Source organism: Narcine bancroftii, unplaced genomic scaffold, assembly GCF_036971445.1.
Source record: "Narcine bancroftii isolate sNarBan1 unplaced genomic scaffold, sNarBan1.hap1 Scaffold_254, whole genome shotgun sequence".
Taxonomy (NCBI): Eukaryota; Metazoa; Chordata; class Chondrichthyes; order Torpediniformes; family Narcinidae; genus Narcine; species Narcine bancroftii.
Window position 1 is genome coordinate 107,101 of NW_027211989.1, and position 25,741 is coordinate 132,841.

General features: G+C 49.6%; 1 protein-coding gene across 1 annotated transcript; it reads right to left on the minus strand.

Annotated features, from left to right (window-relative positions):
* Nucleotides 1-25,741, minus strand: nfatc2ip (nuclear factor of activated T cells 2 interacting protein). Its single transcript, XM_069912887.1, is given in 11 exon segments — nucleotides 1-1,233; nucleotides 3,201-3,316; nucleotides 4,105-4,249; nucleotides 8,291-8,468; nucleotides 10,065-10,154; nucleotides 10,730-10,847; nucleotides 11,194-11,272; nucleotides 13,423-13,554; nucleotides 14,771-14,902; nucleotides 24,953-25,084; nucleotides 25,645-25,741. Coding segments are annotated over 11 exon segments (1,392 nt in total). The 5' UTR covers nucleotides 25,738-25,741; the 3' UTR covers nucleotides 1-1,056.

Below are 25,741 nucleotides of genomic sequence, written 5' to 3' on the forward strand. Positions count from 1 at the left end.
TTTGAGTTGAGAGGGAGATACTTTATCCACGATATTTCAAGCGCCAGTATCTGGATGTGAAATGTACTCCAAACATTCGTCCCACTCCATTGGGTGTATGTGGGTCAGATTGGCCTCGTGGGAACCAGAGACCGCCAAGAGTCTGTTTCACTGGATTCAGTGAAATAAGGGGTGGGTGGTGGTTCTGGATCCAGAGGAAGCCGGGAGACAGTGTCGCAGAACCATAGGGAGGACGGGTTAAACTGCAGCCAGCACACCAAGTCCAGAGGAACAAACATCTGTGGCACTAGATCCAGAAGATCTTGGGTCATTGCCACTGGATCCAGAGGATCTCAGACCCAGAGGATCTCGGAGTGACACCAATGGATCCAGAGGACCTCATGCCTGAGACACTCAATCCAGAGGATTCCTGGTTTGCGCCACTGGGTCCAGGTGAATTCACATTTGTGGCACTAGATCCAGAGGATCCCAAGTCAGTGACACAGTGCAGATGAATTTGGGTCAGTGCCACTGGATACAGAGAATCTCGGGTGGTCGACAGCACTGAGTCCAGAGGAGCTCGCATTTGTGGCACACAATCCAGAGGAAACTGGGGGGGGGGGGGGTCCCACTGGACCCAGAGGAAACTGGGGTGGCTCCGCTGGGTCCAGAGGATCTCCGATGGCACCACTGGGTCCAGAGGATCTCAGATGGCACCACTGGGTCCAAATGAACTCACATCTGTGGCACTAGATCCAGAGGATGGGGGCACTGGATCCAGAGGAACTAACATATGAGACTCTAGATCCAGAGGGTCTCGGGCTGGTGACACTTGGTCCAGATGAATTCGGGTTGGCGCCACTGGATCCAGATTTCATGTCTGTGACACTAGATCCAGAGGATCTCGGGTCAGCACCAATAGGTCCAAATGAATTCGGGTCAGAGCCACTGGATCCAGAGGAAGCTGGGCTAGCAACATTAGATCCAAAAGAAATGCTGGGCATGGCGAATGGACCCATAAAGAACCCCAAGGAGTCAGGGAGAGGAATGTGGGTGGGGGGTGGGGGTATAATGGGATCAGACCCCGGAGGGGATTGGGAAGCAGGCATCGATCACATCGTCTCTCTCCATCTCCAGGTCAGCGGGTGCACTGCTTTCAGAGATAACAACACCGTCAAACAGGAACCGGACTCTGTCCCGTCCAAGACCCGTCCTCTCCTCATACACAGACATCAGGGTCTTCAGCGGGTCCGTCTGCAGGAGGGGGGGGACAGCAAACAAAAACATGGGTGGGGGGGAAGAGAGAGGTAGGAAAGAGGGAGGGGGGAAGAGAGAGGAGAGAAAGAGGGGAGGAGATGGGAAGAGAGGGGAAAGAGAGGGGAAGGGGGAAAGCAAGGAGAGAGAATGGGGAGGGGAAAGGCAAGAGAAGGGGGGGAAGAGAGGGGGAATGAGGGGAAATGGAAAGAAGGGGAGAGAGAGGGGAAGAGAAAAGGGGAGATGGGAAAGAGAGGGGAAGGGGAAAAAATGGATAAAGAGATTGGGAGAGAAGGGGGGAAGAGTTAATGAAGAGAGCAGGAGAGAGGAAGGAAAAAACGGGAGAAAAACTAAATTAAATTTGCATTTGTACGAAGTATGATATGAATATTGTACAACAGGAAGCCATATGAATGGGGTGACTGGGGGTGGAAGTGGAATAAATGTCAGATTCTGAGGGGACCAGTGGGGTTTTATATATAGAATAACAGATCCCCGGGAGTGGGCCACAGGCTGGGATCTGATCCTGGGCTTCGGTGAGGTTATATATAGAACAACAGATCCCCGGGAGTGGGTCACAGGCTGGGATCTGATCCAGGGGTTGTGGAGTTTATATATAGAATCACAATTCCCTGGGAGTGGGTCACAGGCTGAGGTATGATCCAGGTGTACGGGGTTTTATATTTAGAATCACAGATCCCCGGGATTGGGTTACAGGCTGGGATCTGATCCAGGGGTACGGGTGGGGAAATATATAGAATAACAGATATCTTGGAGTGAGTTTCACGCTGGGACTAATCCAGGGGCTCAGGGATGGGTAATACAGGAACACAATCCTTTATCGGGAACCCTTGGGGGACAGTGAGTCCTGAAATTCGGATTTTTCCGGATTTCAGAAAGATAGATTTAAACCCACCCGAATTGTGCTTCCTTATCCACACACATCCCATTCCAGTCACGCTGCCATCTAACACCCCCCCCCCCCCCGCCCACCCGACTCACGCTGCCGGTCTCCCCGCTCGTCCACCCGAGTTGTGCGGCTGGTCTCCCCCCTCGTCCATCTGACTCGCGCTGTCGGTCTTCTGCCCGCCCGACTCGCAATGCCGGTCTCCCCCCCCCCCGACTCGCGCTGCTGGTCTCACATCCGCCCAACTTGCGCTGGCGTCTCTTTGGACTTGCCGGATTTTGGAGCTTTCTAAAATTTAGATGTTCGGATAAAGGATTGAGTACCTGTATATAAAATAACAGATCCCCGGGAGAGGGTTGCACGCTGGGATCTGATCCAGAGGTTCAGGGGGGGGGGGTTTATATATAGAATAACAGATCCCTGGGAGTGGGTTACAGCCTGGGGTCTGATCCAGGGGTTCGGGGGTTTATATATAGAATAACAAATCATTGGGAGTGGATCAAAGGCTGGGATCTAATCCAGGGGTTTGGAGGGTTTATAATATAGAATAACAGATTACCAGGAGTGGGTCACAGGCTGGGATCTGATGCACGTGTTTGGGGGGTTTATATATAGAATAACAGATCCTCGGGAGTGGGTCACAGGCTGGGATCTGATCCAGGGGCTCGGGGAGGGGTTACATATCGAATAACAGATCCCCGGAAGTGAGTCACAGGTTGGGATCTGATCCAGGGGTTCAGTGGGTTTTGATGTAGAATAACAGATCCCTGGGAGTAGGTCACAGGCTGGAATATGATCCAGGGGTTCAGGAGGTTTATATATAGAATAACAGATCCCCGGGAAAAGATCACAGGCTGGGATCTGATCCAGGGGTTCGGGGGGGGGTTACATAATGAATAACAGATCCCTGGGAATGGGTCACAGGCTGGGGTCTGATCCAGGGGTTCGGGGGGGGGGGGTATATACAGAATAACAGATCACTGGGAGTGGTTCACAGGCTGGGATCTGATCCAGGGGTTCGGGTGATACCCACTGTCTCTTTCTGAGAAGGTGCACTCACCTTCCTGATGGTTATGGATTGCAGGGAGCCCTTCTCCTGGCTCCGGACTTGGAGACGGATGAGGTCTGCGCCATTATCTCGTCCCTGCTCGTCAACATTCGACAAAATGAAACAATCTGGGAAAATAAATTAAAACTGGGAGAGTTATGGGCCATTTTTAACCCCCTCTAGTTCCCTACACCTCCCTGTCTCTGTAACACCCCTCCAGTCCCCTACACCCCTCCCTGTCTCTGTAACTCACTCCGGTCCTGTACACCCCTATCTCTGTAACCCCACCAGTCCCCTACACCCCTCCATGTCCTTGTAACCCCCTCTGGTCTGCAACACCCCACCCTGCCCCTGTAGCCTCCACCGATCCCATATATCTCTCCCTGTTTCTGTAGCCCTCTCCAGTCCTCAACACCCCTCCCTGTCTCTGTAATCCCCTCTGGTCTGCTATACTGCATCCTGTCATTGTAACCCCCCCTCTGGTCCCCTACACCACTCCCTGTCTCTGTAAACCCCTCCAGTCCCCTCCCTGTCTCTGTAACCCCCCCTCCCCCAAACCGGTACCCTCCACCCCTCCCTGCCCGTGTAGCCCTCTACGGTCCCATACATCCCATCCTGCCTCTATAATCTTCCCGATCCCTTACATCCTTCCATGTCCCTGTAACACCCTCTGGTCCCCTACACCCTTCCCTGTCCCTGTAACCTCCCTCCGGTCCCCTACACCCCTCCCTGTCACTGTAGCCCCCCCCTCACTGTAAACCCCTGTGGTCCCCTACACCTTTCCCTGTTACCTCCTCCGGTCTCCTACACACCGCCCCCCCCGGTCTCTCTGACCTTCTATGGTCACCTACACCCCTCCTTGACACTGTAAACCATCCCCCTGGTCCCCTACACCCCTCCCTGTCTCCTCACTCACCCAAGATATCAGCGACACTAAGATTACAAGATTCTGGCGTCTCTCCCAGAGGGACCTCGATTTCCTGTTGCAAAAGGAGAAGTCGAGAAGGTTCGATCTGCAGTTTTCCTGCCAACTGATCCACAGCTGCTTGTAGTGGGTCCGTCTGTTGGGAGTAGAGAAGGGGGAGAGAGAGGGAGAGAGAAGGAGGTTGAGGGGGAGGGTGAGGGGGGAAGGAGGAGAGGGGAGGGTGAGGGTGGAGAGAGGGGGGTGAGGGTGGAGAGAGGGGGGTGAGGGTGGAGAGAGGGGGGTGAGGGTGGAGAGAGGGGGGTGAGGGTGGAGAGAGGGGGGTGAGGGTGGAGAGAGGGGGGTGAGGGTGGAGAGAGGGGGGTGAGGGTGGAGAGAGGGGGGTGAGGGTGGAGAGAGGGGGGTGAGGGTGGAGAGAGGGGGGTGAGGGTGGAGAGAGGGGGGTGAGGGTGGAGAGAGGGGGTGAGGGTGGAGAGAGGGGGGTGAGGGTGGAGAGAGGGGGGTGAGGGTGGAGAGAGGGGGTGAGGGTGGAGAGAGGGGGTGAGGGTGGAGAGAGGGGGTGAGGGTGGAGAGAGGGGGTGAGGGTGGAGAGAGGGGGTGAGGGTGGAGAGAGGGGGGTGAGGGTGGAGAGAGGGGGGTGAGGGTGGAGAGAGGGGGGTGAGGGTGGAGAGAGGGGGTGAGGGTGGAGAGAGGGGGTGAGGGTGGAGAGAGGGGGGTGAGGGTGGAGAGAGGGGGGTGAGGGTGGAGAGAGGGGGGTGAGGGTGGAGAGAGGGGGGTGAGGGTGGAGAGAGGGGGGTGAGGGTGGAGAGAGGGGGGTGAAGGTGGAGAGAGGGGGGGTGAGGGTGGAGAGAGGGGGGTGAGGGTGGAGAGAGGGGGTGAGGGTGGAGAGAGGGGGTGAGGGTGGAGAGAGGGGGTGAGGGTGGAGAGAGGGGGTGAGGGTGGAGAGAGGGGGTGAGGGTGGAGAGAGGGGGGTGAGGGTGGAGAGAGGGGGGTGAGGGTGGAGAGAGGGGGGTGAGGGTGGAGAGAGGGGGGTGAGGGTGGAGAGAGGGGGGTGAGGGTGGAGAGAGGGGGGTGAGGGTGGAGAGAGGGGGGTGAGGGTGGAGAGAGGGGGGTGAGGGTGGAGAGAGGGGGGTGAGGGTGGAGAGAGGGGAGTGAGGGTGGAGAGGGGGGTGAGGGTGGAGAGAGGGGGGTGAGGGTGGAGAGAGGGGGGTGAGGGTGGAGAGAGGGGGGTGAGGGTGGAGAGAGGGGGGTGAGGGTGGAGAGAGGGGGGTGAGGGTGGAGAGAGGGGGGTGAGGGTGGAGAGAGGGGGGTGAGGGTGGAGAGAGGGGGGTGAGGGTGGAGAGAGGGGGGTGAGGGTGGAGAGAGGGGGGTGAGGGTGGAGAGAGGGGGGTGAGGGTGGAGAGAGGGGGGTGAGGGTGGAGAGAGGGGGGTGAGGGTGGAGAGAGGGGGGTGAGGGTGGAGAGAGGGGGGTGAGGGTGGAGAGAGGGGGGTGAGGGTGGAGAGAGGGGGGTGAGGGTGGAGAGAGGGGGGTGAGGGTGGAGAGAGGGGGGTGAGGGTGGAGAGAGGGGGGTGAGGGTGGAGAGAGGGGGGTGAGGGTGGAGAGAGGGGGGTGAGGGTGGAGAGAGGGGGGTGAGGGTGGAGAGAGGGGGGTGAGGGTGGAGAGAGGGGGGTGAGGGTGGAGAGAGGGGGGTGAGGGTGGAGAGAGGGGGTGAGGGTGGAGAGAGGGGGGTGAGGGTGGAGAGAGGGGGTGAGGGTGGAGAGAGGGGGGTGAGGGTAGAGAGAGGGGGGTGAGGGTGGAGAGAGGGGGGTGAGGGTGGAGAGAGGGGGGGTGAGGGTGGAGAGAGGGGGGTGAGGGTGGAGAGAGGGGGGTGAGGGTGGAGAGAGGGGGGTGAGGGTGGAGAGAGGGGGGTGAGGGTGGAGAGGGGGGGTGAGGGTGGAGAGAGGGGGTGAGGGTGGAGAGAGGGGGGTGAGGGTGGAGAGAGGGGGTGAGGGTGGAGAGAGGGGGTGAGGGTGGAGAGAGGGGGTGAGGGTGGAGAGAGGGGGGTGAGGGTGGAGAGAGGGGGGTGAGGGTGGAGAGAGGGGGGTGAGGGTGGAGAGAGGGGGGTGAGGGTGGAGAGAGGGGGGTGAGGGTGGAGAGAGGGGGGTGAGGGTGGAGAGAGGGGGGTGAGGGTGGAGAGAGGGGGGTGAGGGTGGAGAGAGGGGGTGAGGGTGGAGAGAGGGGGGTGAGGGTGGAGAGAGGGGGGTGAGGGTGGAGAGAGGGGGGTGAGGGTGGAGAGAGGGGGGGTGAGGGTGGAGAGAGGGGGGTGAGGGTGGAGAGAGGGGGGTGAGGGTGGAGAGGGGGGGTGAGGGTGGAGAGGGGGTGAGGGTGGAGAGAGGGGGGTGAGGGTGGAGAGAGGGGGGTGAGGGTGGAGAGAGGGGGGTGAGGGTGGAGAGAGGGGGGTGAGGGTGGAGAGAGGGGGGTGAGGGTGGAGTGAGGGGGGTGAGGGTGGAGAGAGGGGGGTGAGGGTGGAGAGAGGGGGGTGAGGGTGGAGAGAGGGGGTGAGGGTGGAGAGAGGGGGTGAGGGTGGAGAGAGGGGGTGAGGGTGGAGAGAGGAGATAAAGAGGTGGGAGATGGGAGATGGGGAAGTGATGTGGCGTGAGAGAGGGGTGATGGGAAGGGGGAGAGAGGGGGAGGGAGAGAGGGGGAGGGAGAGGGGGGGCGGGAGAGGGGGGCGGGAGAGGGGGGCGGGAGAGGGGGGCGGGAGAGGGGGGCGGGAGGGGGGGGGCGGGAGGGGGGGGCGGGAGGGGGGGGCGGGAGGGGGGGGGAGGGAGGGGGGGGAGGGAGGGGGGGAGGGGGGGGAGGGAGGGGGGGAGGGAGGGGGGGAGGGAGGGGGGGAGGGAGGGGGGGAGGGAGGGGGGGAGGGAGGGGGGGAGGGAGGGGGGGAGGGAGGGGGGGGAGGGAGAGGGGGGAGGGAGAGGGGGGAGGGAGAGGGGGGAGGGAGAGGGGGGGGGAGGGGAGAGGGGGGAGGGAGAGGGGGGAGGAGAGGGGGGGGAGGAGAGGGGGGAGGGAGAGGGGGGAGGGAGAGGGGGGAGGGAGAGGGGGGAGGGAGAGGGGGGAGGGAGAGGGGGGAGGGAGAGGGGGGAGGGAGAGGGGGGAGGGAGAGGGGGGAGGGAGAGGGGGGGAGGGAGAGGGGGGGAGGGAGAGGGGGGGAGGGAGAGGGGGGGAGGGAGAGGGGGGGAGGGAGAGGGGGGAGGGGAGAGGGGGGAGGGAGAGGGGGGGGAGGGAGAGGGGGGGAGCGAGAGAGGGTGGGAGGGAGAGAGGGGTGGGAGGGAGAGAGGGGTGGGAGGGAGAGAGGGGGTGGGAGGGAGAGAGGGGTGGGAGGGAGAGAGGGGTGGGAGGGAGAGAGGGGTTGTGGGGGCCGAAACGGGGAGAGAGAGTGAGGAAAGAAGAGGGACAAAGTGGAGGAAACAGAGGATGGAGAGAGATGGAGGTGAGAGTGGTGGCAGGAGAGAGAGAGGAGGGGATGGGTTGAGAGAGGGGTGGGAGGGGTAGAGAGTGAGGCAGGAGAAAGGGGGTAGAGAAAGAAGAAGAGAGTGGGAGAGAGACAATGCTGAGACCACAATTGGATTATTTTGTGCAGTTTTGGTCACAGAATTACAAGAAAGAAATCAATAAGATAGAAAGAGTGCATAGATTTACAGATGTTGCCCGGTGTTCAGGAACTGACTTACAGGGAAAAGCTAAGCAGGTTCAAACTTAATTCTCTGGAGTGTAGAAGAATGAGGGGAGATTTGATTGAGGAGTTTAAAATGATGAGAGGAACAAACAGAGTAAATGTAGGTTGGCTTTTTCCACTGACGGGAGGTGATATTCAAACCAGAGGACATGGGTTAAGGGTGAAAGGGGAGAAGTGTAGGGGGAATTTCTTCACACAGAGAGCAGTGGGAGTGTGGAACGAGCTGAGATGGTGAATGGGGGCTCAATGCAAACATTGAAGAGGAATTTGGACGGGTCCATGGATGGGAGGGGTACAGAGGGATATGGACTGGGTGCATAAAAATGGTTTGGGACAGACTAGAAGGGCCAAAGGGACCTGTTTCTGTGCTGTAATGTTCTGTGGTTCGATGGTCTGGGGGTCAGTACGGGTAGGTAAGAGGTCAGCATCAGTGGGATCAGGGGTCTGAGCTGATGGTGGGGAACTCACCATCCAAGTGGCACACGGTGGATGTGGCCTCGACACCGGATCTTCAGGGTGAGGACTCGAGGGCTGAGGGGGAGCGTTTCAATCAGGACAATGTCGTCTGAATCCTGGGTCCCAACTTGTCCTGGGGGAGAGGTACAGAAATCCTCCAGATCCCTCAGCTGCTGGTTCACCTCCCTGGGGGAAGGGGAGGGTGGGGGGAAAGGGAAGGGGGAAGTGGGGGGAGGGAGACCGGGTGGGGAGGGTGAGACCATGGGGGAGGGTGAGACCATGGGGGAAGGTGAGACCATGGGGGAAGGTGAGACCATGGGGGAAGGTGAGACCATGGGGGAGGGTGAGACCGCGGGGAGGGGGGGGTGGGGGTGAGACCACAGTGGGGGGGGTGAGACCACAGTGGGGGGGGTGAGAGAGGGTAGTGAGGGGAGAGAGGTAGAAAGATGGGGGGAGAGAAAAGAGGGGTCGGGGGAAGAGGAGAAAACAATACAAGAATGAATGTTCATGGAGACAGTAAACGGGGAGAATCAGGGAGGGAAGTGAGCGTGGGTGTTGCAGGATCGAGGGGACAGATGATTTCAGATTTACTGTCCAAGCACATGCACGACATCACACATTCTTTTTCCCTGCGGTCCAGGGAGAATTACCCAGGGTGCGTAGTTACAGGGAAAAGCTAAGCAGGTTCAGACTTTATTCCCTGGAGTGTAGAAGAATGAGGGGAGATTTGATTGAGGAGTTTAAAATGATGAGGGGAACAGACAGAGTAAATGTAGGTCGGCTCTGTGTCCCACCCTGGGAGTGTGTTACTGGACGGGGGGAAAGGAAGATTTCACTCTGTGCCCCACCCTGGGAGTGTGTAACGGGACAGGGGGAGAGGGGACTTCATTCTGTGTCCCACCCAGGGAGTGTGTGACGGGACAGGGGAAGAGGGAGCTTCACTCTGTGTCCCACCCTGGGAGTGTGTGTGACAGGACGGGGGGGGGGTGGGGGGAAGGGTGATTCACTCTGTGTCCCACCCTGGGAGTGTGTTACAGGACGGGGGGAGAGGGAGATTTCACTCTGTGCCCCACCATTGGCAGTGCAAAACAATCTGTTCACAACGTACACACTTAAACAAATAAACGTGAACAAACTGTGCAATGGAGGGAAAAATCAATAACGTGTTCAAGTCAGATTCCTGAAATGAGCTCCTAATTGAGTTTGTTGTCGAGGAGTCTGATGGTGGAGGGGGAGCAGTTGTTCCTGAGTCTTGTGGCCCCTACACCTCTTTCCTGATGACAGCAGCGAGAACAGAGCATGTGCTGGGTGGTGTGGATCCTTGATGATCGCTGCTGCTCTCCAACGGCAGCGTTCCCTGTGGATGTTCTCGACGGTGGTGAGGGTTTTGCCTGTGATGTCCCCGGGCTGTGTCCAAGACCTTCTGGAGACCTTTACACTCAGGGGTATCGGTGTCCCCAAACCAGACTGCGATGCAGCCAGTCAGCACTCTTTCCACCAGACCTCTGGAAATTTGCCAGGGTTTCTGGTGTCAGACCGAACTTCCGCAAACTTCTGATGAAGTCGAGGCGCTGACATGCTTTCTTCACGATGCCATTGGTGTGTTGGGTCCAGGAAAGATCCGCAAGATAGTAACTTCCAAGAACCTAAATGTCTCCCCCACCCCACCCCTGATTCCCCCAGTGATCACTGGATTGTACACCTCTGGCTTTCCCTTCCTGGAGTCAATAATCAGCTTTAGTGACATTAGGGTTAGGGTGAGGGGGGAGATGGGGAAATTACCTGATGGCAATGGCAACTTGCTGAGTCCTTAGAGTGGGGACCGAGGGACTGGAAGGGGGAGAGGGAGATCCGTCTCTCTGAGCCAATAAACTGTGAACAGAAAATAATTGAGAGAGGTTGTCAACATTCTGGGAGTGTATAACGGGGCAGGGGGAGAGGGAGATTTCACTCTGTGCCCCACCCTGGGAGTGTGTAACGGGGCAGGGGGAGAGGGGACTTCATTCTGTGTCCCACCCAGAGAGTATGTGACGGGACGGGGGAAGAGGGAGCTTCACTCTTTGTCCCACCCCGGGAGTGTGTGTGACAGGACCGGGGGGGCGGGGGGGCATGAAGGTAAGGGAGATTCACTCTGTGTCCCACCCTGGGAGTGTGTAATGGGGCAGGGGGAGAGGGGAGTTCATTCTGTGTCCCACTCAAAGAGTGTTTGACAGGATGGGGGAGAAGGAGATTCACTCTGTGTCCCACCCCAGGAGTATGTGACAGGATGGGGGAGAGGGAGTTTCACTCTATTTCCCCCCCCTGGGAGTGTGTCACGGGACAGGGGAGAGGGGGTTTCACTTTGTGTCTCACCCTGGGAGTGTGTGACGGGTCGGTGGGGAGTGGCGGCTTCACTCTGTGTCCCACCCCAGGAATGTGTGATTGGACAGTGTGTTTTGGACATCTACCGACAGCTCCCTTTCTCTGGTTCCGTCTCTGTGTCTGTCGTTTCTGCGGTCTCCTGCCGCGGTGACAGGCTCCTCTGTTTCTGATTTCTTCCCCCTCCCGACAGGTCCTCGTCAGAATCTGTGAGTCAAGGGACAGGACAGAGCAGTTTCCCTCTCTCCCCCACTGTCCTGTCCATATTCCTCCCATCACTCTCCCTCTCCTGCCCTCTCCCACCTTCACCCACCTCTCTCCCTCTGTTCCTCAACCCTCTCACACCCTCCCCTCCCTCCCCTCTACCCACCTATCTCCCCCTCCCTCCTCTCTTCCTCTGCCTTCACCATCTCCATCACACAAGAGCCAAACAAAGGGGTGAGGAGAAGGGGTGTGGGTGAGGGGGGAGTAGTGAGGGGTTAGGGGGTGGAGGAAGGAGCAGGATGGGAGGGGGAGGGTTGGAGGAGCGGGGTGGGAGTAGACATCGACTCACCGGACTGGTCCATCTGCATCCAGAGATTGCGGTGAAACTCGGCCGAGTTCTCCTGGTAGAGCTGCAGGGTACGATTTACCTGATTGGGGGAGGGGGGAAGACAGAGAAGAGGGTGAGGAGGTGGGGAGAGGGAAGGGGGGAGAATGGGAGAGGAGTAGAGGAGAGGGGAGGAGAAGGGGAGATGAGGAGAGGTGGAAGGACCGGAGAACGGGAGAAGGGGAGAACGGGAGAAGGGGAGAACGGGAGAAGGGGAGAACGGGAGAAGGGGAGAACGGGAGAAGGGGAGAGTGGGAAGGGAAGGGGAGGGTGTGATTTGGAAAGAGGGAGGATAGAAGAAGGGGGAGAGTGAAATGGGATCAGAGGCAGTTCAGGGCGCAGAAGGTCAGGGGTCAGTTTGGTATCAGACAGTTGGGTCAGGACATTTCAGAGATGGGAGAGGTGAGGGCAGAGGGCTGATCAGGGCTCAGAATGGTTGGAAGTCAAAGACTAGTTTGGAGGGTCAAAGTTCAGGGTTCAAAGTGTAGGTCAAAGGGTCGAGGATCAAATGATCAGGGTGAGGGGTCAAGACGTTGAGGATCAAAAAGAGTAGGGTGTCAAGTGTTTGGGCGTCAAGAGAACAGGAGTCCAGGTTGGGGGTCAAGAGTTTGGGGGTCAAAGGGTTTGGGGGTCAAAGGGTTTGGGGGTCAAAGGGTTTGGGGGTCAAAGGGTTTGGGGGTCAAAGGGTTTGGGGGTCAAAGGGTTTGGGGGTCAAAGGGTTTGGGGGTCAAAGGGTTGGGGGTCAAAGGGTTGGGGGTCAAAGGGTTGGGGGTCAAAGGGTTGGGGGTCAAAGGGTTGGGGGTCAAAGGGTTGGGGGTCAAAGGGTTGGGGTCAAAGGGTTGAGGGTCAAAGGGTTGAGGGTCAAAGGGTTGAGGGTCAAAGGGTTGAGGGTCAAAGGGTTGAGGGTCAAAGGGTTGAGGGTCAAAGGGTTGAGGGTCAAAGGGTTGAGGGTCAAAGGGTTGAGGGTCAAAGGGTTGAGGGTCAAAGGGTTGAGGGTCAAAGGGTTGAGGGTCAAAGGGTTGAGGGTCAAAGGGTTGAGGGTCAAAGGGTTGAGGGTCAAAGGGTTGAGGGTCAAAGGGTTGAGGGTCAAAGGGTTGAGGGTCAAAGGGTTGAGGGTCAAAGGGTTGAGGGTCAAAGGGTTGAGGGTCAAAGGGTTGAGGGTCAAAGGGTTGAGGGTCAAAGGGTTGAGGGTCAAAGGGTTGAGGGTCAAAGGGTTGAGGGTCAAAGGGTTGAGGGTCAAAGGGTTGAGGGTCAAAGGGTTGAGGGTCAAAGGGTTGAGGGTCAAAGGGTTGAGGGTCAAAGGGTTGAGGGTCAAAGGGTTGAGGGTCAAAGGGTTGAGGGTCAAAGGGTTGAGGGTCAAAGGGTTGAGGGTCAAAGGGTTGAGGGTCAAAGGGTTGAGGGTCAAAGGGTTGAGGGTCAAAGGGTTGAGGGTCAAAGGGTTGAGGGTCAAAGGGTTGAGGGTCAAAGGGTTGAGGGTCAAAGGGTTGAGGGTCAAAGGGTTGAGGGTCAAAGGGTTGAGGGTCAAAGGGTTGAGGGTCAAAGGGTTGAGGGTCAAAGGGTTGAGGGTCAAAGGGTTGAGGGTCAAAGGGTTGAGGGTCAAAGGGTTGAGGGTCAAAGGGTTGAGGGTCAAAGGGTTGAGGGTCAAAGGGTTGAGGGTCAAAGGGTTGAGGGTCAAAGGGTTGAGGGTCAAAGGGTTGAGGGTCAAAGGGTTGAGGGTCAAAGGGTTGAGGGTCAAAGGGTTGAGGGTCAAAGGGTTGAGGGTCAAAGGGTTGAGGGTCAAAGGGTTGAGGGTCAAAGGGTTGAGGGTCAAAGGGTTGAGGGTCAAAGGGTTGAGGGTCAAAGGGTTGAGGGTCAAAGGGTTGAGGGTCAAAGGGTTGAGGGTCAAAGGGTTGAGGGTCAAAGGGTTGAGGGTCAAAGGGTTGAGGGTCAAAGGGTTGAGGGTCAAAGGGTTGAGGGTCAAAAAGGTTGAGGGTCAAAAGGTTGAGGGTCAAAAGGTTGAGGGTCAAAAGGTTGAGGGTCAAAAGGTTGAGGGTCAAAAGGTTGAGGGTCAAAAGGTTTGAGGAGCTCCGAAACCGGGAGGAGGGGAACAGAAAGTCAGGGGATAGAAGACCAGGGGGGGGGGTTGTCAAAAAATAGGTGGGGTCAGAAAGTCACAGGATCAGATTTAGGGGAGAGCTCAGGGGTCACATTTACCCTGCCACTATAGATTGGGACGGTGTGAACATGGCTGGGATCGAGCACACGGCGCCGTTTGGCCACAACTCCTGACCTCTGAGGGATCTTCATCTCCAGCACCTCCCCCTCACTCTCACTGCTCCTCTCCTCCTGTGGGCGGGGGTGTGGGGGGGAAGAAAATCACAGGAGCACGTCAGGACATTCTTCAATCTCTCCGACCATCCCTGCCTTCTGCACTCACTCCCGCTCCCTCTCCTCCCTCTCACCCCTGCTCCCTCCCCCTCTCCTCCCTCTCACCCCCGCTCCCTTCCCCTCTCCTCCTTCTCACCCCACTCCTTCCCCCACACCTCCCACTCACCCACCTCCTCCCTCTCACCCCCGCTCCTTCCCCCACTCCTCCCTCTTACCCACCTCCTCTCCCTCTCCTCCCTCTCACCCCACTCCCTCTTCCCCGCTCCCTCCTCCTCTCCTCCCTCTCCCCCCCGCTCCCACCCCCTCTCTCACCCCTCCCCCCTCTCTCACCCCCTCCCCCCACTCTCTCACCCCCTCCCCCTCTCGCCCCCTCCCCCTCTCGCCCCCTCCCCCTCTCGCCCCCTCCCCCTCCCGCCCCCTCCCCCCGCCCCCTCCCCTCACCCCCGCCCCCTCCCCTCACCCCCGCCCCCTCCCCTCACCCCCGCTGCCTCCCCTCACCCCCGCTCCCTCCCCTCACCCCCGCTCCCTCCCCTCACCCCCGCTCCCTCCCCTCTCATCCCCGCTCCCTCCCCTCTCACCCCCGCTCCCTCCCCTCTCACCCCCGCTCCCTCCCCTCTCACCCCGCTCCCTCCCCTCTCACCCCCGCTCCCTCCCCTCTCACCCCCGCTCCCTTCCCCCCTCTCCTCCCTCTCACCCCTGCTCTCTCTCCCCTCTTCCTCCCTCTCACCCACCTCCTGTCTCCCTCTCCACCCCTCACCCACCATCTCTTTTCCCCTCACCCTCTCTCTCCACCCCATCGCCCTCCACCCTCTCCCTTTCTCTGCCCTCACCTTCTCTCCCCCTCACCTACCCATCCCCTTCTCTCCCACTCTCTTTGCCCTCCCGCCCCCCCCCCCACCGCCCTAACAGTTTAGGGGGTCAAGTGGTCTATCATCAAAGGGCTGTTCAGGGTCAGAAAGTCAGGGGTCAAGAGGTTGTGGGTCAAGAGTTCAGGGGACAAGAAGACAGGGGGACAGAAGCCCAGGAGGGATCAGATAGTCAGAAGATTGGGATCAGAAGGTAAGGGGGTCACAATGTGGGGGTCAGAAGATCACAGGTCAGATATTTGGGTGGTAAGAAGGTCAGATTTAGAGAGAGTTGGGGTCAGAATGCCGGAGGCAGAGGTCACAGTTACCCTGCCACTGTAGATGGGGACGGTGTGAACACGGCTGGGATCGAGCACACGGTGCTGTTTGGCCACATCTCCTGACCTCTGAGGGATCTTCACTTCCAGCACCTCCCCCTCACTCTCACTGCTCCTCTCCTCCTGTTAGGGGGGAAATCACAGAGCATGTCAGGATATTCTTCACCCACTCCCCCCATCCCTGCCTTCTGCATTCACCCCCTCTCCCCTCTTTCCCTGTACCTTCTCCTCTCTCTCCTCCCTCACCCACCCCATCCCTTCCTCTCTCCACCCTCACTCACCTCCCCTCTCCCTCTCCACCCCTCCCCACCATCTCTTTCCCCCTCACCCTCTCTCTCCACCCCATCACCCTCCACCCTCTCCGCTTCTCTGCCCTCACCTACCCACCCTTTTTTTTTTAAATTTTTAATTTTTTCACACTATAAACCACATTGATCAAGATACATACATTTTCCTTTTCAAATATATACAGTGTCTCCCTCTTCCCATCCCACCCTTCCTGCCTCCCCTCCCATTCATTTAAAGTTCAGAATCTAAGATACATTAAACCCGTCAAACAATGTTGTCACTCAATAAAAACAAACAAGAATTTCCACTGAGTCAATTCTTTTCATTCCCTTCTCCTGCTGTCATTTTAGGTGGTAGATGTCCCCGGTAGGTTTTCTCTATTATGTTTCATGTATGGCTCCCATATTTGTTCAAATATTGTAATGTTATTTCTTAAATTATATGTTATTTTTTTCTAATGGAATACATTTATTCATTTCTATATACCATTGTTATATTCTCAAGTTATCTTCTAATTTCCAGGCTGACATAATACATTTTTTTGCTACACCTAGGGCTATCCTAACAAACCTTTTTTGTGCACCATCCAAATCAAGTCCAAATTCTTTGTTTTTTATGTTACTTAGCAGGAAGATCTCTGGGTTTTTTGGTATATTGCTTTTTGTGATTTTATTTAATATCTGTTTAGATCTTCCCAAAATTTTTTCACCTTCTCACATGTCCAGATTGCATGAATTGTTGTTCGCATTTCCTTTTTACAGCGAAAACATCTGTCAGATACTGTTGGGTCCCATTTATTTAACTTTTGAGGTGTAATATATAGCCTGTGTATCCAGTTATATTGTATCATATGTAACCTCATATTTATTGTATTTCTCATAGTTCCTGAGCATTTCTCCCATGTTTCCTTCTTTATCTTTATGTTTAGATCTTGTTCCCATTTTTGATTAGTTTCACCATTTGTTTCCTCATTCTCCTTTTCTTGTAGTTTAATATACAGGCTTGTTACAAATTTTTTGATTATCATTGTGTCTGTAATCACATATTCAAAATTACTTCCCTCTGGTAACCTCAGACTGCTTCCCATTTTGTCCTTCAAGTAGGATTTCAGTTGGTAGTATGCCAACACTGTATCGTGAGTTATATTATATTTATCCTTGATTTGTTCAAAGGATAATAACTTATTTCCTGAAAAGCAATTTTCTATTCTGTTGATCCCTTTTTTCTCCCATTCTCTAAAGGAAAGGTTATCTATTGTAAACGGGATTAGCTGATTTTGCGTCAGTATTAGTTGGTAATTTGTTTTATTCCTTTCTACATGAATCTTCTTCCAAATACTGAGCAGATGATGTAATACTGGAGAATTCCTACGTTGTACCAATTTTTCATCCCATTTATATAATATATATTCGGGTATCTTCTCCCCTATTTTATCTAGTTCTAATCTAGTCCAATCTGGCTTTTCCCTTGTTTGATAAAAATCTGATAGGTATCTTAATTGTGCGGCTCGATAATAATTTTAAAGTTTGGCAGTTGTAAGCCTCCTTATTTATACCATTCTGTTAATTTATCTAGTGCTATCCTCAGTTTCCCACCCTTTCCATAAAAATTTCCTTATTATTTTCTTTAACTCCTTGAAGAATTTCTCTGTCAAGTGTATTAGCAATGCCTGAAATAGGTTTTGTATCCTTGGGAAAATGTTCATTTTAATACAGTTTATCCTTCCTATTAGTGTTAGTGGTAAGTCTTTCCAATGGTCTAAGTCGTCCTGTAATTTTTTCATTAGTGGATAATAATTGAGTTTATATAGATGGCCGAGGTTTTTATTTATTTGTATACCTAGGTATCGCATTGCTTGCATTTGCCATCTGAATGGTGATTCTTTCTTAAATTTTGTGAAATCCGCATTATTCACTGGCATTGCTTCACTTTTATTTGCGTTAATCTTGTATCCCAACACTTCTCCATATTCCTTCAATTTCTTTTTTTTTTTAAACTTTACTTAAAATTTTATGACATGAATAAAATAAAAATTACATTTAAAGAAATAATAAAAAATAAGATAATAAAAATTAGAATACTACATCATTAAACTACACAAATTAACCCCCCCAATAATTATAACACAACATTAATCATCTAATTTAAAATTAATCCAACCCTCCCCCAAAATAAAGAGTGAAGAATTAATTAACAATGTTGTAAATAAAATAGAAAAAAACCCACTTACGAAAAAAAAGGATAAAACTTAACAACAAAAAAAATTACTAACAAAAAAAATATCAATACTAAAATAATACCCTTAAACATATATTTAAATCAAACATAATTCATGTATTTAACAAATGAAATCCACTTTAAAACTAAATTCAAATATTAAAATCATATATCAACCACATATCTGTTATACAAAAAATCATAATTAATAATACATAAATACAGAATTTACATTAATACCAAGTTTCCTTTATAATTCATCGAGAGAACAAATTTACAACATCTTCAAAATTCTCCATCAAAATTAACTTAATTTTATTAAACTCTTCTCCCTCAATGTATTTGTACTTAATTTTCTTCTTCTTCTTATCACCTTCCCCTCATCTTCCTCTTCATCTAATTCAACATCCTCAATTTTTGACTTATCTTCTGTGACATCATCCTCTTAAAAAAGAAAGAAAAAAAAGAAAAAAACCCCCCCAAAAAAAAGAAAAAAAAGAGAGAAAAAAACCTCCTAATTCCCTCTCAATTACAATCAAAACAAAGAGTTAAAAAAATAATTATTATTTATTTTTTAAAAATAATTTAAAAAAACCTTCACCTCTTAACCCAAAAATTAAAAAGAAAAAAAAAACAGGTCGAAGGTCACAACTACCTCCTCCTGTTTAAGCCCAAAGCGGTAACTCCCCCAAAATATTGGGTGTGAGATAACTCACAGGTAGCTGATGACTTCTGGAAACTAGTGCCCACCCAGTTCCCTCTCCCAACTCCCATTTCATTAAACTATCATCATTATTTAAACTATTTAAACTCTTTTCAAAAAAAAATAAAAGTTTTTTTTTAAATCAACGTTACCACTTCGATCACCATTGCTTCCATTTCTTTTAAAAATCTGGATACTACCTTACATCTCTACTCTCTTTAGAGACCTTGAAGGACTACATCGTTCCTGAAACTGCATGATTGGTAGAGACTAAGCAAAGTCCATAACCTCTTTAGGATTGTCAAAGAATTTTGGCTAATTTCCATCCTAAAAAATCTTCAGTACCGCAGAATACCTGAATGTTGTCCTATGTCTTTTTTTCCACAACCGTTCTTTCACAGAATTAAATTCGCGTCGTAATAGCAGTATTAAATCTCCATCTTGAAGCTTTCTGAACATCTTGTGAACTCAAATATTCTAATAATAATGAATGATCCGAAACCAATCTAGCCTTATACTCCACAGATGTAACCCTATCCTGCAAATGTGCTGATATTAAAAAATAATCAATTCTAGAAAAAGAATTATATTGCGAGGAATAAAAAGAAAAATCTTTCTGTAAGATTAACTCTTCACCAAATATCAATTAAATTCAAATCTGCCATCATATTAATCACTTGGATTGCCATCTTAGACTTCTTAATTACTCTTGAGTACTTATCCAATAAAGACTCCAACACCACATTCAAATCTCCCCCAACATCACATTAGAGTTCGATTGTCCAAGTAATAAAGACATATCCACAACAAAAGCTGTATCCTCAACATTAGGAGCATAAACATCAAGCAAAGTCCATGCCTCATTAAAGATTGTACAATTTAATTTTAATAATCTTTCACCATTTTTCTCTTCATTCTGTAACTAAAATGGTAGATTCTTATGTATCAAAATTGCCACACCTTTTGCCTTAGAATTAAACGAAGAATAAAAAACGTGCCCAACCCACTCACGTTTGAGTTTCAAATGTTCCTTATCTATTAAATGAGTTTCCTTTGCCATTGCGACCACCGTTTCTTCCATTTCTTCCAGAAATCAAATTCCCTTCTTGCAGCTCTGCCCTCTTTGGAGACCATGGAGGACTACGTCGTTCCTGGAATTGCGTAATTGGTAAAGACTGAGCAAAATCCATAGCTTCTTTAGGATTATCAAAGAACTTTGGTTGATATCCATCCTGAAAAATCTTCAGTACCGCAGGGTATCTAAATGTTGCCTTATATCCTTTTTTCCACAATAATTATTTCACAGAATTAAATTCACGTCGTTGAAACATAATTTCCTGACTCAAATCCAGATAGAAGAAAACACGATTACTCTGAACCATCAAAGGAGATTTGTTTTGCTGTGCATTTCTAATAGCCATACGTAAAATAGTCTCTCTATCACAGTAATTTAAACAGCGAACCAGAACAGGTCTTGGATTCTCTCCTGAAAAAGGTCTCCTTCTCAAAGCTCTATGAGCCCGTTTCAATATTAAACCTTCAGGAAACTTATCTTGTCCCAACACTTGTGGAATCCATTCAGTGAAAAATTTTCTTGGATCTGGCCCTTCTATGCCTTCTGGCAAGCCAACAATTTTCACATTATTCCGTCTAGATTGGTTCTCCAAATAATCAACCTTTTTTGCTAAATTTTTATTCTGAATCTGTAACGTTTCAATTGTTTTATTCACATCTTGCAATTGATCTTGTACATCAGATAATTCTTGATCACACATCTCAAGTCTTTCAATAGTTTCGATTTTAAAAGCTCCATAATCAGCCATCTGTTGAGTATTGACATCCACCAATGCATTAATCTTAGAAGTAAGATTATTCATAGAATCACCTAAATGCATCATTGAAGAAAATATCTTATGTTCAAGACTCTTGAAAAGTATATCAACATCAGTAGATCCAGACATGGTGGGATTCTGCTGTTCTTGTGGAATCAGAGGACCTTCTATCCCTTCTTTTAATTTAGTAGCTTTTCTTGCAGTTTGACTCCGTGTAAGAGCCCCTGCCACAGACCCCCCAGAAGTATCAGGAGGCTGATGATCAGGGTTATCTTTGATCCAAACCTCCTTTAAAAGCTTCGTTACGTCAGTATCTGGAAGAGCTGTTATAACTGATGGTATAGCAGTCAAATAACAACTCTTTAACTCTCCAACTGGTGGCGCCCCAGCTAATTCAGCAGTCAAAGTCTCAGTAGACGTTGTTTGAAATACTGGCATCAGGCCAGCCCTTTGTTCTAAAGGCAGCTGAAAACGACCTTCAGAAAGACTTACGGAATCAGAACGGAGCTCCAAGGCCGAATTCTTCGCTTGTTTTCCTGGATCCATTTCACGCTGAGTCGTGGCTTTTTGTAAACAAGCAGGCTCAGATAATTTCGGAAAATATAATTTTTTAACAATCTGTTGATGTTTCCTTTTACTTTTTTTTTTAACAAATGTTCCATTAGGTATTAATTCAACATCTCATACTATTTATAAACTTTTTTAAAAAGTTTTAACGGGCACTTAAATACAAAACAATAAGTTAGAGTCAGGAGAGGACTGAAAGGCACATCTGTTCCTTACGCCATCTTGCCACGCCCCCTTCCTTCAATTTCTTATGTAATTCTTTTATTGATAGTTCTGGTTCTGTTAAGTATACTATAACGTCATTTGCAAATAAACTGATTTTATATTCCTTGTCTTTTATTTTTATCCCTTTTATTTTATTTTCAGTTCTTATCAGTTCTGCTAGTGGTTCTATGGCTAATGCGAACAGTAAGGGCGATAGTGGGCATCCCTGCCTTGTTGATCTGCTTAAGTTAAATTGTTTTGATATATATCCATTTACTGTCACTTTCGCCAATGGCCCCTTATATAATGCTTTAATCCAATTAATATATTTCTCTGGTAAGCTGAATTTTTGTAGTACTTTGAATAAATAATTCCATTCTACTCTGTCAAAGGCCTTCTCTGTGTCTAAACCAACCGCTACTGTTGGAGCTTTATTTCCTTCTACTGCATGAATTAAGTTAATAAATTTACAAATATTGTCTGTTGTTCGTCTTTTTTTAATAAATCCAGTTTGGTCCAGATTTACTATTTTTGGTACATAGTCGGCTAATCTGTTTGCTAATAGTTTATCTATTATCTTATAATCTGTGTAAAGATATTGGTCTATATGATGCTGGTGCGAGTGGATCTTTCCCTGTCTTTGGTATTACTGTAATTATTGCTGTTTTTCATGAATCAGGTAAGCTTTGTGTTTTATCAATCTGGTTGATTACTTCCAGGAGGGGAGGAATTAATAAATCTTTAAATGTTTTATAGAATTCTATTGGGAATCCATCCTCTCCTGGTGTTTTATTATTCGGTAGTTTTTTTTATTATCTCTTGTATTTCTACTATTTCAAATGGTTCTGTTAATTTATTTTGTTCCTCTGTTTGTAATTTTGGTAGTTAAATTTTAGTTAAAAATTCATCTATTTTGCCTTCTTTCCCTTCGTTTTCAGTTTGGTATAATTGTTCGTAGAATTCTCTGAAGTTTTCATTAATCTCCGTTGGATTATATGTGATTTGTTTGTCTTTTTTCCTTGATGCCAATACCATTCTCTTAGTTTGTTCTGTCTTAAGCTGCCATGCTAGAATTTTGTGCGTTTTTTTCTCCTAGTTCATAATATTTCTGTTTTGTCTTCATTATGTTCTTCTCCACATTATATGTTTGTAGTGTTTCAAATTTTATTTTTTTATCTGCCAATTCTCTTCTTTTAGTTGTGTCTTCCTTCATTGCTAATTCCTTTTCTATATTTGCTATTTCCCTTTCCAACTGCTCTGTTTCCTGATTGTAGTCCTTCTTCATCTTGGTTACATAACTTATTATTTGCCCTCTGATGAACGCTTTCATTGCGTCCCATAGTATAAACTTATCTTTCACTGATTCCGTATTTATTTCAAAGTACATTTTAATTTGTCTTTCAATTAATTCTCTAAAATCCTGCCTTTTACGTAGCATGGAGTTTAATCTCCATCTATACATTCTTGGAGGGATGTCCTCTAACTCTATTGTTAATATCAGGGGTGAGTGGTCCGATAATGTTCTAGCTTTATATTTTGTTTTCCTAACTCTGTCTTGCATACGAGCTGATAACAGGAATAGGTCTATTCTTGAGTATGTTTTATGTCTACCCGAATAATATGAATATTCCTTTTCCTTTGGGTGTTGTTTCCTCCATAAATCCAAAAGTTGCATTTCTTGCATCGATTTAATTATAAATTTGGTTACTTTGTTGTTTCTGTTCATTTTTTTCCCAGTTTTATCCATGTTTGAATCCAAATCAAGGTTGAAATCCCCTCCTATTAGTATGTTCCCTTGCGTGTCTGCTATCTTCAAAAAAATATCTTGCATAAAATTTTTGATTTTCTTCGTTAGGTGAATATACATTGAGTAAATTCCAAAACTCCGAATATATCTGACATTTTATCATTACATATCTCCCTGCTGGATCTATTATTTGCTCTTCTATTTTAATTGGTACATTTTTACTGATTAATATAGCTACTCCTCTATCTTTTAAATTATATGAAGCTGCTGTTACATGTCCTATCCAATCTCTCTTTAATTTCTTGTGCTCCATTTCAGTTAAGTGTGTTTCTTGTACGAATGTTATATCAATTTTTCTTTTTTCAGTAAATTTAGCAGTTTCTTCCTTTTGATTTGGTTATGTATTCCGTTAATATTTAAAGTCATATAGTTCAACATAGCCATTTCATACTTTGTTTATCTTTCCTTTCCGTTTCCTCATCACCTTTCTTTCTTATCCATTTCTGCTTTCTTTTTTTGAACACTTTATACGACAACATTTCTAAAACATCAAACATTTCCCTTAGTCTCCTATTTAAAATTTCTTTAACCCCACTATCCCCTCCCCTTCCTAAGTTGCCCTTTATCCCTTGTCGGGCAACCACATCTCCCCTCTCCATTTGGATTTGCAAATTCACTTGCAAGCGTCAACTGATTTCGCAGTGACTGTAACTCCTCCCCACCCAGCCCCCCAAGAAAAGATTTTAATTTTCATATACAACAAAGGTCACTCTCTTAATTCCCTCCTTACTTCCTCTCTTCCCTTTCTTTCCCTTATTAATTCTTATCTATACTCTATATATTTTCTTTTAAATACGCATACACTCATGTACACACACATGCACACACACATATATATATATATATATATATATATGTATATATATACCCATATACACATATACATATAGTTCATGGTCATTTTTGCTCTCGTTACATGTCTTCATCTCTCTGTCTGTTTTGTAGTTGTTCTGCAAATTTTTGTGCTTTCTCCGGATCCGAGAATAGTCTGTTTTGCTGCCCTGGAATAACTATTTTAAGTACTGCTGGGTACTTTAGCATAAATTTATATCCTTTTTTCCATAGGATCACTTTTGCTGTATTAAACTCCTTCCTCTTCTTCAGGAGTTCAAAAATTATCTGGATAGAAAAAAAATTTTTGACCTTTGTATTCCAGTGGCTTTTTGTCTTCTCTTATTTTCTTCATTGCTTTCTCCAATATATTTTCTCTTGTTGTATATCTTAGGAATTTTACTAAAATGGATCTTGGTTTTTGTTGTGGTTGTGGTTTAGGGGCTAATGTTCTATGTGCCCTTTCTATTTCCATTTCTTACTGTGATTCTGGTCTTCCTAGGACCCTGGGGATCCATTCTTTTATAAATTCTCTCATATTCTTGCCTTCTTCATCTTCCTTAAGGCCCACTATCTTTATATTGTTTCTTCTATTATAATTTTCCATTATATCTATCTTCTGAGCTAACAGCTCTTGTGTCTCTTTAACTTTTTTTATTAGATTCTTCTAATTTCTCTTTTAAGTCCTCTACTCCCATTTCTATGGCTGTTTCTCGTTCTTCCACCTTGTCCACTCTTTTTCCTATATCTGACAATGACCATCTCTAATCTATTCATTTTTTCTTCTGTACTTTTTATTCTTCTTTTTATTTCACTAAATTCTTGTGATTGCCATTCTTTTACTGATTCCATATATTTAAAAAAAATATATATATCCATTGTCTTGCCCTTCCCTTCTTCTTCCATTTCTCTGTGTTCTTCTTCTTCCTCTGGGTTGGTCATCTGTTGTTTCTTTGATTTCTTTTTACTCTCTTCTTTCTTGTTCTTGTTGTTTTCTATGTTCTCTTCTTGTTGTTGTGCTGTGACTATCATTCTCAGCTGTGGAGATCGACTCCTCAGCTGGTCCCCCCTCCCGTCAGTGTTTTTTTTGTCTTGCGCATCGCGCATGCGCGACTCCTCGCGGTTGCGCCCTTTTGCTTGGCTCCGCGAGCCATTTTTGTAGTCCCGAGCTCGGGACTTCGACTGACCTGAGGGAGCGAGCTTCTCTCTCAGCAGCGGGCCTCCTCGGACAGGTAAGGCCTTCACCTTCTTCCAATGTCTTTTCTTCTTCTCTTCTTCCCGTTGCCTTCGCCTTTTCTTGCTTCATTACCATTTTCTTCCCACCTTTACTTTCACTTTATTTTAATTTTCGTGTTTGTGCCTTTGCGTTTTCTCTGTTTTTTTTTAAACTTTTCCGGAGAGGGCTGGAGTTCCCCGACCGGCCACTACTCCATCACGTGACTCCTCCCTACCCACCCCGCTTCTCTCCCACTCTCTCTCCGCCCTCCCTGCCCTTTCCCTCTCTCTCCCCCCTTCTCTTTCTCTCTCACTAACAGTTTAGGGGGTCAAGTGGTCTATCATCAAAGGCCTGTTCAGGGACAGAAAGTCAGGGGTCAAGAGGTCGTGGATCGAGTGTTTGAGGGTCAAGAGCTCGGGGAACAAGAAAACAGTGGGTCAGAAGCCCAGGAGAGATGAGATGGTCAGAAAATTGGGGTCAGAATGCCGGAGGCAGAGGTCACAGTTACCTTGCCTCTGTAGATGGAGACGGTGTGAACACGGCTGGGATCGAGCACACGACGCCGTTTGGCCACAATTCCCGACCTCTGAGGGATCTTCACCTCCAACACCTCCACCTCACTCTCACTGCTTCTCTCCTCCTGTGGTGTGTGTGTGTGTGGGGGGGGGGGGGGGGGGGAAATCACAGAGCATGTCAGGACATTCTTTAATCACTCCGACCATCCCTGCATTTTACACTCACCCCCTCCCCATGGACCTTCCCCTCCCCATCCCTTCCCTTCTTTCCCCCTCACCCAACCCCTCTTCCCCCTCACCCAACCCCTCTTCCCCCTCACCCAACCCCTCTTCCCCCTCACCCAACCCTTCTTCCCCCTCACCCAACCCCTCTTCCCCCTCACCCAACCCCTCTTCCCCCTCACCCAACCCCTCTTCCCCCTCACCCAACCCCTCTTCCCCCTCACCCAACCCCTCTTCCCCCTCACCCAACCCCTCTTCCCCCTCACCCAACCCCTCTTCCCCCTCACCCAACCCCTCTTCCCCCTCACCCAACCCCTCTTCCCCCTCACCCAACCCCTCTTCCCCCCCTCTCTCTCTCTCTCTCTTCCCCCTTGCCTCATTCTCCCCTCTTCTTTCTACCCCTCATTCCTTCTCCCCCTCCCCTCTTCTCTCCCCTTTTCCCTCCTTCCCTCCCCAATCTCACCAGCGCCGCCATCACTGCAGTCCGCCGCCTCCGCGCTCCCATTCGCCAGCCGCCCTGCCGTTCACCACCCATACTGCATCTCCCGCAACCCATTGGA